The sequence below is a fragment of the Quercus suber genome, unplaced genomic scaffold (assembly GCF_002906115.3).
Source record: "Quercus suber isolate HL8 unplaced genomic scaffold, Cork oak 2.0 scaffold_22, whole genome shotgun sequence".
NCBI lineage: Eukaryota > Viridiplantae > Streptophyta > Magnoliopsida > Fagales > Fagaceae > Quercus > Quercus suber.
This window is the reverse complement of record NW_027069487.1, coordinates 1,002,795-1,018,508: the sequence shown is the minus strand read 5'-3', so window position 1 is coordinate 1,018,508 and position 15,714 is coordinate 1,002,795. Positions and strand designations below refer to the sequence as shown.

At 38.8% G+C, this 15,714-nt stretch overlaps 1 protein-coding gene across 1 annotated transcript; it reads right to left on the bottom strand.

The window, feature by feature from the left end:
• Positions 1-3,770: 3,770 nt before the first annotated feature.
• Positions 3,771-4,127, bottom strand: LOC111997399 (uncharacterized). Its single transcript, XM_024029481.1, has one exon. It carries the CDS (start codon positions 4,125-4,127, stop codon positions 3,771-3,773), a length of 357 nt encoding a protein of 118 aa, XP_023885249.1.
• Positions 4,128-15,714: the final 11,587 nt, after the last annotated feature.

Here is a 15,714-nt window from a genome sequence, read left to right as displayed (position 1 = left end):
AGCGCTTAGCGTCTATTCTCGCAAAAACCGCCTCGTCTTTGGCCCTCACGGCCTCGTCCTTGGCATGCTCTGCAATGCCCCTCACGCTGACTGCCTCGGCTAACTTTCTCTTTAGGTCGGCATTGTCCTCCTTGGCAGCTCGTAGGTGGCCCTCAACATCCTACAAGCGCTTTGTCTGATCCTCGGCGTGCTTCGTAGCCGTGGCTAGGTCAAAGGCCGTCTTATCTCTAGCCTTTGTCATCTCCTCCAGATTTTCGATCGCCTTTTTTAGATCTGCCTCAGATCTCTTAAGGGTACTTGCAGCCTTCAAGAACTTGTCACGCTTCTGCGCTAAAGCATTACTCTGGCCGCCGACCTCCTTATCCAGCCTGAAAATGGCCTGGACAGCCTGCCAACAAAAGCAAGTGCGCCGTAAAGAGAAGGGAAGGTACTGAGCAATAAAATTCGAATAAGAGTAAACTAGTACCAGGGTACCCACCATGCCTAGATATCTCTTAAGGCTAAGGGTAACCTCTGGCCCGCTCATGCTCCCAAGCTCGGCCATGTCGGCGGGAAAGAGAAGAGACTTCTCCAAGGCGTCGGCTACGAGATCCCCCTCGCCTCCTCGGGATTCCCGGATCGTTGCGTCATCCATCAAGAGTTGACCATGGAGCATGGCAGCAGGCAGCCAGGCGTGGGCCTCGGACTGCTGGGCGATCTCTTTTCCTTTATGTTGACCACCGAGCCTCAATTGTTTGGAAGGCCGGGGGATTCCACCTTCCTCTGGCAGAGAATGGGATTTGCCCCCATCCACTGGGTCCTTGCCCTTAAAAGATCTCTTCCTTTTTAGGTCGGGAGACTCGAACTGAGGAACTAAGATTGGAGGGATTGAGGACGACCTGGTGTGCATAGGCAAAGGCTGGGGCAGAAGTGATGGGGGCTTGGGCTGTGACTCTCTTGGCACGCCCCTCTCGGAGTTGCCCTCAAGCAAGTCAAGAAGGCTGGTTTGGGGCTGTCTCTTTAAACCCATCTCGACTTGAATACCAACCCTTAAGGGCTGAAGATGGGCTTCAGACAAATGGGGGTCTCCCAAGTCACTGGAGGGATCTTCGAGCTAATCAGCTAGGTTAAACACACTAAATTCGTCCTCGGACGAACTCAGTTCGACCACCTCCCCTGCCTCCTCAGGTTTTCCTTCCTCGGTCTCTGTTGCTTGATGAGATGAGGAAGAACCTGCCAACAGAATGCCTTCCGGAGTATAAGATCCTTCGAAAAATGCAAAACCGTCCTCCACCACAGTAATCTGCCTAAGCCGAGGATCACGAGCCCTAATAATGTGCTTTGGGACCGGGAACGACTTCTGGGCTGGGTCACATCCGAGGATGTGGTGAGCGGCTCTAACCTGGTTATCAGCCTCGTTCAGAAAGAGTTCCGCCCTAAGAACGGCTTCCAAATCCTCCTTGTTGACCAGGTGAAAATGACACATGAAGGCGTGCGGATCTGCAGAAACAAAAACAAAGCTCCTGTGATTAATCAATCAAAACAGATACGCAACAAAAAATAATACAAGAATCTGGACCGCCCCCTACTTTGAGTACCCTACCTGGCTCCCCTTCTACTGTCGGGCAGTGGAGATCGTCGTGCCATTCCCCCGACACAATGAGGAATCTTGAGTCAGCCCCTTATTAGAATCGGGAAGGCACTGGATAAGTCAGACCCTATCATCCCTCGTCTTCATATAATACGTTTTACCCCTCAAGTGCTGAAGGTTGTAGCACCAGTTTGTGTCATGGTAAGTTAATCTCAACCCCATTTTCTCATTCAAGGTGTCTACGCACCCTAGTATCATAAATACATTAACAGCACACTAGGTAGGAGCCAGCCGAAAATGCCTAAGGTATCCGCTCGTCACTGGCCTCATAGGGATTCTTATCCCTCCCTCTACAAAGGCGACTATGGAGATCACAACCTCACCCTCATTTCTCTTAATACGCCATTCTCCTTCCTCACAATACCTCAAACCCACATTACTGGATATCCCATAATCGACAATGAATTTCTTCATCATCTCGTCGGACTCAACCAGCTTCTTAAACTTACCCATTCCTAGCAACGACCAAAGGATCCGAAAGAAGGAAAGAAAGAGTAGGATCTAAGAAAATTTTGTGCTACTGAGAGGGGAAGACTTATAGAGATGTAGAAATCCTCCTCAGGCAGTGTGGAAGTTGAATCAGATTCAAGGTATGCGCACCAAAGTTCGCGAGCGCATAAATAAGGAAGCCCAGCGGTTCAAACAAGTATTTATATCCCCAATTTAAGTTCACAATTGCGTAGCCTCCCGCTTATAAAGGCAGGAAGTCCCCACCGAACGATTACCATCACACCGTTGGAAGTGGGGAACGTGGAGCCGCCAAAATTTAATGCGAGTGCACACTGAGTCTCGAAACGCCAAAACGTACATTGGGCAAATGAAAAGTCACCAGCCCCGACGTGGGCCAAGGTGGGGTGAATCGTCTAGAGGGCCCGTGGATATCAAAACCCTCCCCCTGTCCGAGTGAACGGGCAACAGGATTTTGAGGGACTATTGTGGGGCTCGTGGGCCTGGCAGCCTCAGCCCATCTTGCATTCGGCCCATGGCCCATGCCAAGGAGGAATGATCGTCCGAGGATGGCGTATGAAGACCTAAGCTTTGTTGGATCCATGTAAAGGACATCCCTGTCCTCGGCGTGCCGAGGCTAATTCCAGGCGGGGAGCGGGCCAAGAACAGGTTGTCACTTCCGCATTGAATGCACTCACCTAACCCCCTGGCCGCATTAATGGGGATGTAAGTCCTAGACAGGGTAACATTGGTCCTTGTGAACCACTCGAGTACTGATAAGGACTTTGATGGGACGAACGGTTAGAGGGAAGGCAAGTGAATGGTCGACAGATGGAGGAAAGAGATAGGAGGAAGAGGATTATATAAGAAGGGCAAGCAAAGCAGTTTAGTGGGGAGGAACCTCCTCGGACAAGGGCCGAGGAGCTACCCTTAGCACTAAGTTGGCTTCATCCTCCTTGAAGGAGAAAAGGCTCTGGGTGTAAGGCTGTTAGTCGGTTAGGGCCTAATTCTTCATCCCACTCTCTAGAAATGTATTGTTGGGGCTATCTAAATTGAGTCCCTACAAAATGTTTTATGTATGCCTTGATTTTAAAAAATGTTATATGACATTTTTATTTTGAATTAACTTCAAAGTATCAATGTATGTATTTTCCATCTTAGAATTCATTTTTAGCTATCAAAGGATTAGTTGATTGTAAATGAACTTAAAAAAGTACAGAGCATTGTAAAAAATTTATATATATATATATATATATATATATATATATATTTTATGAAAAAACAATATATTAAATCCAACACATTGATTAGGAGATATTACTATATTACATCATGTTAAGATTTTATTTTTTCTTGACTAAATTAGGAAAGTTAAAATTTATTTTTAATAAAAAAATTTTGAATTTGAAATTGTGAAATTCAGAATTTGAAATATTAATAAAATATGACACATTTAGTTGTAACTCCCTGCCCCCCCCCCCCCCTTCTCTTAATTATTACGTCATTTGCTTCCTCTTTAACTATTAGGTCATTTGCATATTTATGCTCAAGGGTATTTTAGTAATCTCATTGTGGAATATTCCAGGAATAACTTGATTGACCCTAGAGGTACTATAGCATTCTTTTTTCTTTTTTCTTTTTTCTTTTTTTGAGAACCCAAACCAAAATGGCCAGGGGAGAAATAATCATAACTTTAAGGAATATCAAACAAAAGAAGAGGGGTAGTGTCCTTTGGCACCTCTTCGAGCCAAACAGCTAAACTTAAAGAATCTTTAGCTTTCTTAGTGAGGGCATCTGCAACAACATTACAATTGCATTTAACATGACTAAACTGAATAAAATCAAAATCTAAAGCTAATATCTTGATGTCTTCAACGATGTGTCCATACTCCGCCAGTTCAGAGTTGCCATGGGTAATGGCTTGAATGACCATGGCATAATCTCCTTCGAAGATCACCTGACTCAGACTGATTTCTTTGGCAAAGAGGAGAGCTCTACGGCATGCTAAAGCTTCCAAGACAGCGACTGAATTGGACAATGGGATCGGCATAGATAATGCACCAATAGCTTCGCCCCTGTTGTTGCGAATGATCACTCCAATCCCTGCTGAGGAGCTTTGTCTGAAAACCGCCGCATCAAAATTGGCTTTGTAATACGGGAACTCCAGAGGATGCCACTAGTGAAGAACAACATCTGGGGTACCTCAGTCGGTCTGTCTTGAGCAGCCAAGAACTTCTGAAGTAGTGCTCTTGCTCTTAGGACGATGTAATCCACTGAAATCGTCGGGTGACCAAACGTCATAACATTTCGGCGATTCCAAATAGTCCAGGCCACCATTATGAAAATTTCCCTTCTAAAATCCTCCTGTACCTGTAAGAAACAACCCAATAAATTGTTAAAGCTTAGAGGACGAGTGTGAGTGGCAGATTAAGTCCAGGATAGCATATTCTAGACTTCTTCCAGCTTACTACACACCCACAGAGCATGAAGAGTGTCCTCAGGGGCTGTATTACACAGCTCGCAAACATTAGATGGGCTAATGTTCCTGTGAGCAAGATTAGCCATGGTGGGGAGGGCATTGTTGCATGCATGCCAAGCAAAATGTTTCGCCTTGTTTGGCACCCTCAAGCTCCATAATTTATTCCAAAAATTGCATTGAGAATTAGGAGTAGAGCTTCCTGCAACACCATTGTTATCCAGGGTAACGATCATTTTGTATGCACTTTTGGTTGAAAAAGCACCATTTGGAGTTAGGCCCTAACTAATACTATCAAGTGGTAGCTTATTACTCAAAGGGATCCCTAAGATCACGGTTGCTTCATGAGGGAGGAAAAGCCTATCCACTAGCTCTTTTTTCCACACTCCAAGATCATGGTTAATCAAAGAACTCACCTTAGTCTCGGGTTGGACAGATGTGAGGGGGGAAATCACCTTTCTATTAGCTTTAACTGGAAGCCAATTGTCTTCTTCAATTCTCACTGATTAACCATTCCCTATCCTCCATACCATACCCTTACGGATCACATCCCTAGCACTTAGGATACTCTTCCAAGCATAGGAGCCAATAGTTGAATCTTTAGCCTCTAAAATAGAGCAATCTGGGAAAAAACGAGTTTTGAACACATAGTGGCATAGAGAATTGGGATTATTTATCATACGCCACACCTGTTTAGCTAGAAAGGAATCATTGAACTTCTCTATTTTTTTGAACCCCAATCCCCCAACTTCCTTGGCCTCACATAATCGGTCCCACTTAACCCAATGGACTTTCCTGTTATCACCATTGTACCCCTACTAAAAGTTCCTGATTAAAACCTCTAAATCCTTAACAAGACTCTTAGGGAGTTTGAAACAACACATAGTGTATGTGGGTATAGCCTAAATGACTGATTTTATTAAAACCTCCCTACTTGCATGGGAAAGAATTTTTTCCTTCCACCATTGGAGCTTCCACCAAACCCTTTCTTTAAGATAGATGAAACTTTGTTTCTTAGCTTTCCCCACCAATGCCGGCAACTCCAAGTATTTTTCATATTACCGAATGGTAGGCACTCCTAGGAGCTGCTGAATATTAGATTGTACATATGGATGAGTATTAGAGCTAAAGAAAATATTAATTTTCTCTCTATTAATCTTTTGGCCCGACCCACGTTCATAGGTGGCTAACAAATCAAGAATAGTTTGGCACTCCTCTTCCTTAGCCCCTATTGACACCTCATTTTGCAACCCGTATTTAACCCCACATGGAGGGTAAAATGGTACTTTCACTTTGAAAATATGCATCTTGATTCTAGCCATTAGATCCTTAATCTTGTTTCACCAAAATGATCTTAATGTTATAACGATCAAATCGACTGGTCATAAGCCCTAATCGGACCATCAGATTGAAAGTTATCATCAAATCAAGTTTTAATGGTTGAGATGCACTATCACAAATTGAGTCCGACTATATGTGATTATGAATAACTGATTTCAATTGGTTACAAGTGTAATCAATTGGAGATCAATGATATGTCATAATTTGATTGGTTAGGACTATATTTTATGGTGAGGTTGTATACACATAATTAATTAGATAGTTAAATATTAATTATTTAATAAATAATTTGTGTAATTATCTTTTAATTAGAGTAAATTTGGAACCAATTAAGTCTAAAATGGGAGTGATTGGAGCCATTTAATGTTAATTAGGAGCTAATTTGGGATCTATTAATGTTAATTGTGCTGAAACAATTTTCTAACAAATGACCTCTTCTCATCATTTCATCGATATCTCTCATAATATTTTGAATCTATGAATGAGGTTAATTTTTTCAAAAACTAGACATCGAGAGCTTCAATTTGAGCATAAGAACGAGATAATTCCGATTAGAATCGAGTCAGATATGATTTTTTTTAAGTTGGCTCTACAGACTGTTACAGCAGCTACGGGAAAACTGAATTTTGGCTTGCTCCTCACTTCCATCAATCTTTCCATTTAATGTATCAGATTTTTCCCAAGGCTAAAATGAGGTCTAGGTTCATGATCCTTGTCAACTCTCATTAAATGGCATTCCATTCATATTTCCTCTACCACTACTACATAAACCCCCCCTCTCCTTCATTCCAAAGCACACCAAAACCCCTTCTCTTCTCCTCTCTTGAGTTCTAGTGCAGTAGAGTAGTCTTATCATATCTTGGTCTTCCTGAGACTTAAAGTATTGAGTGAGACTCACTCTCCCTCTCCTAGTTCTTACTTTTTCTTCACCCTTAGGATCTCCACCAAGAGTCTCCTCCTCTACCATATGGATCTTGCATGAAGGTATAATCAATTTTCCTAACTTGTTTATTGTGTTGCCATGATGAGAATTTAGGATTAAAGCACGATAGTAACTATTTAAATTCATTTGAATATGTTTGAATGTTCTTATGTTTTCTTCACATGTTCTTGATTGTTTATCACATGTTCTTGCATAACACTAGTTTTAATCTTAAATCCACATGAAAAAAGTGAAAAACATGTTTGTTTCATACTTCTTTCAAATCTTTGAATTTAGGATATCACCATCCACACACATTCACTAGAATTTATTTTTCAATCCAAATGAAATGCTTAATAAATTGAATTAGAGTTTATCACATGCACACACTTTAAATTTAACATGTAAATTAATTGATAATATATTGGATGATGTGGTATGAATGTTGGCTACCATAGTCTAGAAAACCGGTTTCACCGGGTAAGGTGGGTGCCTAACACCTTCCCACCTTGTAACATAGCCTCCGAACTTAGATCAAGGGTTAGTAGATCAAATGCTTATCCTTGTAATTTTCAATTTCTAGATTGTAACTAGGAAACAAAGCCATGTACTTTATCTTAGATTGTATCTAGGACCAAAGCCATGTAATTTCCTATGTTCAATGTAAATTCAATTTCAAATTAATAAAATGATGAATTTTTCAATTATGGTTTTTGTATTTATTCCAACAATTAAATAAGTTGCGACCCCATTGTGAAAGCCTTAATCTAAAGGGGAAAATATAACTAGTCGAACCTTCATTTTGAGAGGTAATAACACAACTCCATCCATTCACGTGGGTTTGGCCCAACATTCATTAAAACGGGCCAGGGGCGTGGTCTCTCACAGCCCAACAAAATAAAACACTATTATCAGCAAAAAATAAGTGGGAAACTTTAGGACCATTACGACATATAGACACCCCATTGATCTCACCATCTACTTTAGCTTTTTTTCAACAACCCCTGCAGCCCAAGAGCACAAGGTAAAAAGAGGTAAGGAGATAGAGGGTTACCTTGTCTCAAACCTCTAGAGGGTTTAATGTTACCCACTGGTTGATCATTCAAAAGGACAGCATAAGAGACCGCAAACATACAGGACATAATTATTTTAATCAATCTATCAGCAAACCCCAAATGCTTCATAACTTTCTCCAAAAAAATCCATTCCACCCGGTCATAATCTTTACTCATATCAAGTTTAAGAGCCATAAAACCAAGTTTCCCTTGGGTCTTTCTTTTAAGGTAATGGAGGGTCTCAAAAGCAACTAGCACATTATCCGTAATTAACCTCCCTGATAAGAAAGCACTTTGAGAATTAGAGATAATATTGGGAAGCACAAGTTTCAAGCAGTTGACCAAAACTTTTGAAATAAGTTTGTAAATCACATTGCAGAGACTAATAGGTCTAAAATCAGAGACCCTTTTTGGATTTTTAACCTTAGGAATGAGGGAGATAAAAGTGGAATTAAGAGATTCATGAACAACCCCAGAATTAAGTGCATTAAGGACAATACTGGTAACATCATCACCCACAATATGCCAAAAGGATTTATAGAATATAGGTGACATACCATCAAGCCCAGGAATAGTGGTGGGGGCCATCTGTTTCAATGCATGATGTACTTCCTCTACAGTAAACTCCCAGATAAGGTCCTCGTTCATGTCATCAGTGACCGAGGGTTGAATTCCACATAGGATTTCATCAAAGCCTGAAGGATCTGATGAAGTGAACAATGCATCAAAATACTATCAGTTTTGCCATTCGGCCTTCCTCCTCAAACCATGCACCTGTATCATCCTCCAAACCTGCAATAAAATTTCTTTTATAACGTTGGTTAGCTCTACAATGGAAATACTTCGTGTTTTGGTCCCCCTCTTTCAACCAATCTAATCTGGATCTTTGCTACCACATGCATTCTTCCTTCTTTTTAAGTTTCTCAATCCGAGATCGGAGTTCAGGAATATGCCCAAGATTAGTACGATACCCATCAGACTCTTTAACATGTTTCAACTCTTTGAGACTGTGCTGCAAAGTGTTCCGAACATGTCCAAAATGTTACGGTTCCACACCTTAAGCCCCTCCTGACACGAAACAATGTAAGTTCCCTGCCAAGGCCGGCCCCTCAATCTTTTTCCATGAAGTTTGAATAATAACCTCACAGGAACTATCCTTAAGCCATATGGCTTCGACTCAAAATGGACGTCCTTTCCTATAGAAACGATTCAAATCAGAATCCATACCTAGAAAGACCGGTTTATGATCTGAATGAAAACAATCCAAATGATGGGCTCTGATAGTGGGAAAGAGAAGAATCCAATCAACAGTAGCAACCCCCCCTGTCAAGCCGAATCCAAACATTATGATTACCCGATCTCCTATTACACCATGTGAAGGGAAAGCCATGAAAACCCATGTCCTTCAGTCTACAAAAATCCAAAGCATCTCTGAAATTTTGCATTTGTTGTTCAGGCTGATCTAGTCCTCCTTGTTTCTCCTTTGCCAACAATATTTCATTAAAGTCCCCCAGAACCACCCATGGGTAATTACTTCTCTGACTCAAAACTCTAAGCAAAGATTAGGAGTCTTCTCGGCTGGCGATGTCAGGGTCTTCGTAGAAACCCGTAAACCACCAGGTGTCATCCACTCCATGGTTTATGAAAGAATCAATGTGCCGATTAGAATATGTTTGGACATCCAAAGAGATATCATCTTTGCACAACAAAGCTAAACCACCCCCTCTGTTAACCTGTGGAACCACAAAAATATTATGAAACTGCATCCTACGACCAATTCTCTCCATTGAATTTTTCTCAAGTTTTGTTTCCATTAAGAAAACAATTTTGGGATCTTGTTTGCTCACCAGAGCAATTAGTTCATCTTCTATTTAAGGGTTCCTAAACCCCTGACAATTTCAGTTTAAGCAACTCATTATTAGTGGTAGTGTTGGAAACCAGTCACCACCTGAAAATTTTCCTTGTCCTTGGATTCACAAATGTCCATACACTGCCTTTTACCACCCTATTCATCTTTTGACTCAAGCCCAGGCCTACGGTCTGACACCATTTGAACTAGGGCAGTCAAATTCTCTGGAATAATATCATGGGTCAGCTTACTCCACTTTCTAGTCAACTTAAAGGGGGTCAATGGTACAGGCTTATTTGTCCAATCACCCAATGGCATGGGAGTGACCGTAGTTGCATGGGAAGCTACGTTAGTCCCACATGGGAGATGCTAGGAACTATTATTTTTGTTGGCCACAATTTCAGCCACACTACCCTCATTATTCAACTTGAAACCCGCAATGTCTCTCCTTATATTCTCAGTACTTACCACCTTGATGAAGCAGTCACTTACCATACTTCCATCTGATGAACTCTCGGATTGCTTGGAGGATGGAGGAGCTTGACTTCCAAGTTTTCTCCACCACGGTGCTTGAGCACGAGTAGAGCCAAGAGTCACAGTAACTGATTTTCTACTCCCTCGAACCGAGTCAGCCTGTAACCATTCCCCAAACTATTGATCCTCCTTCCTTAAACTTCCCTTGCCTCAAAGCCATAACTCACACTCCCTTTCACCATGCGTTACCCAGCCACACCAATAGCAAAAATTGGGCAGGCGCTCAAATTTTAATACAACCCAACCAACCTGCTTACTTTCTGCTCAAAGTTTGCGACAATGAGGGAGGGACTTTGTTATGTCCAAGGAAACCCTTACTCGAAGGAATTCATTGCCAACACCGTTATCCTCTGGATCAGCCACCTCAACCACCTTCCCTATCGTTTTTCCTATTGCTTTACCTGTAGCTTGGGTGAGAGACCTCTCAAGGACGTTGTGAATCTGCACCCAGATTGTGGCCTTACTAAACTCCAACGATGGCACACTTTCAATCTCCCTCACACGCTCAAAAACTACCATATGTTTGTCATACGTCCATGGTTCTAGTTCGAGCACCCTCTCAAGATCAAGCCCCTCTTCGAAATCAAAAACCAAAATACTATCGCCAAGGCCAGGGATTTTCAACTCACCTTTCAGTTTCCATAGAGGTTTAAACGTGCGCCCCACAGCCTCCACATTCAAAACTCGCTTGGTGAAAAAATGACCAGCCAATCTGTGTATTTCCTTCTCATCATCCTTCAAAACTTCAGCCCCAAACTCTTCCTCTTTAGTCAGCGAAAACCGAGACCACATATTCTCCAGACCTTCCATATTGCAAACACTAAAACCAACGGCAACCAAAACCCATAGAAAAAACTCCTAGCGAACCTACCACCGACTAAGTAGTGACACACCGACCTACCAAGAGAAAGAGGGTCTTGGAGGGGACAAGAAACCTAAACGATGAAAGGGACAGGGATTCTACAGGCAGCCAGAGGGTCCACATTCAAAACTCGCTTGGTGAAAAAATGACCAGCCAATCTGTGTATTTCCTTCTCATCATCCTTCAAAACTTCAGCCCCAAACTCTTCCTCTTTAGTCAGCGAAAACCGAGACCACATATTCTCCAGACCTTCCATATTGCAAACACTAAAACCAACGGCAACCAAAACCCATAGAAAAAACTCCTAGCGAACCTACCACCGACTAAGTAGTGACACACCGACCTACCAAGAGAAAGAGGGTCTTGGAGGGGACAAGAAACCTAAACGATGAAAGGGACAGGGATTCTACAGGCAGCCAGAGGGTGAAAACCAAACCCTAGCCGCCAGAGAAACTGCACTTGTTTGGGCATAGTACTATAGCATTCAACTAACTATACTATGACTACTATGTGTTGGAAAATCCTCACAAGGTTTTATCGTTATAGTTCCGAAAGAACCTCGTGTGGACTCACCTTCTTAGACACGTGATTGTTGATTTTTTTTTTTTCTCGGGATTACATTCTTAGTCAAATAGACTAAAGGTAAAAGGTTTAGGAGTTGCCACCTAGTTTAACTCTAAAAACCAATTTTAACCCTTAAAAAAAGATTTACACACCAAATACTAAATTTGGGGGCTTAAACCAAAAAAAAAAAAAAAAACAACTGAATAATATTTCTAAATTTTATTAATTTGAAGAGAAAAAATTACACAACACTATTTGGACTGAGGTGCGGTACTTACTCTCTCTAAGGAGATTCAAGCCCTTAGTTGGCAAAACTTTGTAACCAATGCAGACATTTTCTGACTTATTTCTCCGAGGATATAACAGTCCAACAAATGTCGTATAGCTAAAACAACCTCTACACAAAGTGTTTAAACCCAAAACTCTACCAGAAAGAACAAATGTTACAAGATCAATTGCTGGATATTAATCTGATGGATTAGACCTCCTCCTTTCACCTTCCCTTTGCGCACGTGTTTAGCTCAATATTTAAGTCAATTTATATCAGTCCATTAATCACCATAATTGAAAATAATAAAATAATCTATCTCTCATTTTCAAGGTGGGATTAAACATTTTTACTAACTCCTTATCTTCCATATTAACTCCCACATTTTTACATTTATATTGTAATATAAATCAATTTTAATTAATTAATATTAAAATATTCCAACACTAGGGTTATTGACATGTGGTTCATAAGACTAAATTTATTAGAGGCAATACTACTCAAGTCGACAACAAATTTCTTAGCGTATGACTAGACTTCTTGAGATGTGGTGCGTAGGATGTTGGGCTTTCTTAAGCTTCACATCAACTGAAAATAAAGAGTAGTAAGTTTCAGATGACTTGTTCCAACTTGAAAATGACATATAGCAATCTCAGATAACTTAGTTCCAACTTGAAAATGACTCCGCTAATTTACCTTTCTCTAGAATAAAAATAAAAAAGGAGGAGGAATTAAAGAAAGACTTTGCTAAAGATGAATTTTGTCAATTAAAATCCCCAAGCCCGAGTTTCTATTGTACAGTAGAAAGAAAAGGAATAACACAGTTTTGAAGGTGAAAGGAATTTTATACACTTGTTTAAGGAATTATTTTAAAATATTTCATTCACTTTTTTTTTTTTAAGAGTTTTAATGAAAAGAATGGTAGGATCATTCTTTTATTTGAAAGTTTAATAAGTGAGAGGAAATGAAACTGGTAAGAGGAAAAACATATTTTTTTTTATTTCCTTAAAATTTCAAATTTTTATTATTCTCCCAAAAGAGAGAGTTTAAAGGTTTTTAAGATTGAATCAATGTTCAATCGAGGTTGAATCGTGATGATGTCAAAATTAATTTAATAGTAATAAAATACAAATGAAGGTATTAAAATGGTAAACATTAACAAAATTTTACTAAAATATGTCTAAAATAAAATCATTTTTAACATAAATTTATAAATGGTCTTGTTAATAGGTACCTTTAGGGTATTTATTATTTCTAATACAATTTTTATAAGAAATATAAAAATCTGCCCAAAAAGTTTTTTTTTTTTTTTTTCCCATAAAAAGTTTCTAAAATAGTAACTGCTCATCTTACCCAAAAAAATCCAAGAGCTTCTTAGAAAATCATGATATGAATAATTTAATACTAGTATTATGCGAATCTCTGCAAAGGAAAAGATTTACAACCGAACAAAAACCCCAATGGGCGGTATTCCTATTTCTATACATGCATGCAATAGTTTGTTGCAAGTCATTCAATAACTTGTTAAATAAAATGTCATGTTTTCACGAACAAAAAAAAAAATAAATACTAAATTTGGGGGTTTAAACCAAAAAAAAAAAAAAAAAAAACAACTGAATAATACTTCTAAATTTTATTAATTTGAAGAGAAAAAATTACACAACACTATTTGGACTGAGGTGCGGCACTTACTCTCTCTAAGGAGATTCAAGCCCTTAGTTGGCAAAACTTTGTAACCAATGCAGACATTTTCTGACTTATCTCTCCGAGGATATAACAGCCCAAAAAATGTCGTATAGCTAAAACAACCTCTACACAAAGTGTTTAAACCCAAAACTCCACCAGAAAGAACAAATGTTACAAGATCAATTGCTAGATATTAATCTGATGGATTAGACCTCCTCCCTTCACCTTCCCTTTGCGCACGTATCTAGCTCAATATTTAAGTCAATTTATATCAGTCCATTAATCACCATAATTGAAAAGAATAAAATAATCTATCTCTCATTTTCAAGGTGGGATTAAACATTTTTACTAACTCCTTATCTTCCATATTAACTCCCACATTTTTACATTTATATTGTAATATAAATCAATTTTAATTAATTAATATTAAAATATTCCAACACTAGGGTTATTGACATGTGGTTCATAAGACTAAATTTATTAGAGACAAGACTACTCAAGTCAACAACAAATTTCTTAGCGTATGACTAGACTTCTTGAGATGTGGTGCGTAAGATGTTGGGCTTTCTTAAGCTTCACATCAACTGAAAATAAAGAGTAGTAAGTTTCAGATGACTTGTTCCAACTTGAAAATGACATATAGCAATCTCAGATAACTTAGTTCCAACTTGAAAATGACTCCGCTAATTTAACTTTCTCTAGAATAAAAATAAAAAAGGAGGAGGAATTAAAGAAAGACTTTGCTAAAGATGAATTTTGTCAATTAAAACCCCCAAGCCCGAGTTTCTATTGTACAGTAGAAAGAAAAGGAATAACACAGTTTTGAAGGTGAAAGGAATTTTATACACTTGTTTAAGGAATTATTTTAAAATATTTCATTCACTTTTTTTTTTTTAAGAGTTTTAATGAAAAGAATGGTAGGATCATTCTTTTATTGGAAAGTTTAATAAGTGAGAGGAAATGAAACTGGTAAGAGGAAAAACATATTTTTTCTATTTCCTTAAAATTTCAAATTTTTATTATTCTCCCAAAAGAGAGAGTTTAAAGGTTTTTAAGATTGAATCAAGGTTCAATCGAGGTTGAATCGTGATGATGCCAAAATTAATTTAATAGTAATAAAATACAAATGAAGGTATTAAAATGGTAAACATTAACAAAATTTTACTAAAATATGTCTAAAATAAAATCATTTTTAACATAAATTTATAAATGGTCTTGTTAATAGGTACCTTTAGGGTATTTATTATTTCTAATACAATTTTTATAAGAAATATAAAAATCTGCCCAAAAAGTTTTTTTTTTTTTCCCCATAAAAAGTTTCTAAAATAGTAACTGCTCATCTTACCCAAAAAAATCCAAGAGCTACTTAGAAAATCATGATATAAATAATTTAATACTAGTATTATGCGAATCTCTGCAAAGGAAAAGATTTACAACCGAACAAAAACCCCAATGGGCGGTATTCCTATTTCTATACATGCATGCAATAGTTTGTTGCAAGTCATTCAATAACTTGTTAAATAAAATGTCATGTTTTCACGAACAAAAAAAAAAATGTCATGTTTTCGCTACAAACCAAAGACAATATAATTAGAAAGCAAAGATTATGGATAAAATTCATATCACACCCTGCATATAGTTGGACTCTTGCTTCAGCATACTTGAATCAAGAAGAGAAAAAACTAAAAAAAGCACGCCAATCAGACCTCAGTTGATCCAACTCACAATTATACAGGTTCTACACTAAGAATGTCTTCGACAACTCTATAGGGCAAGTTACATCAGACGTAACAAAACATCACATACTAGTATAACATGATTACCAACTGTTGCTCCTAGCTGGAATAGCAAAAAATAAAAGTTTATTACCAAACATCAATATGATAGGAATGACGAAGGAAAATTTGAAACAAAACTATGTTTAAATACTTGAAAATAGAAGATAAGGTCATTAAAAAAAAAAACCCTGCAACCAATAAGAACAGAAAATAAGATCTGACGCAATTATTAAGTCTTAAACTTTTTCTCTTTAAGTTGAAAATGACAAGGCAAGGCAAGGAATTTTGAGGAGCACCTAAGT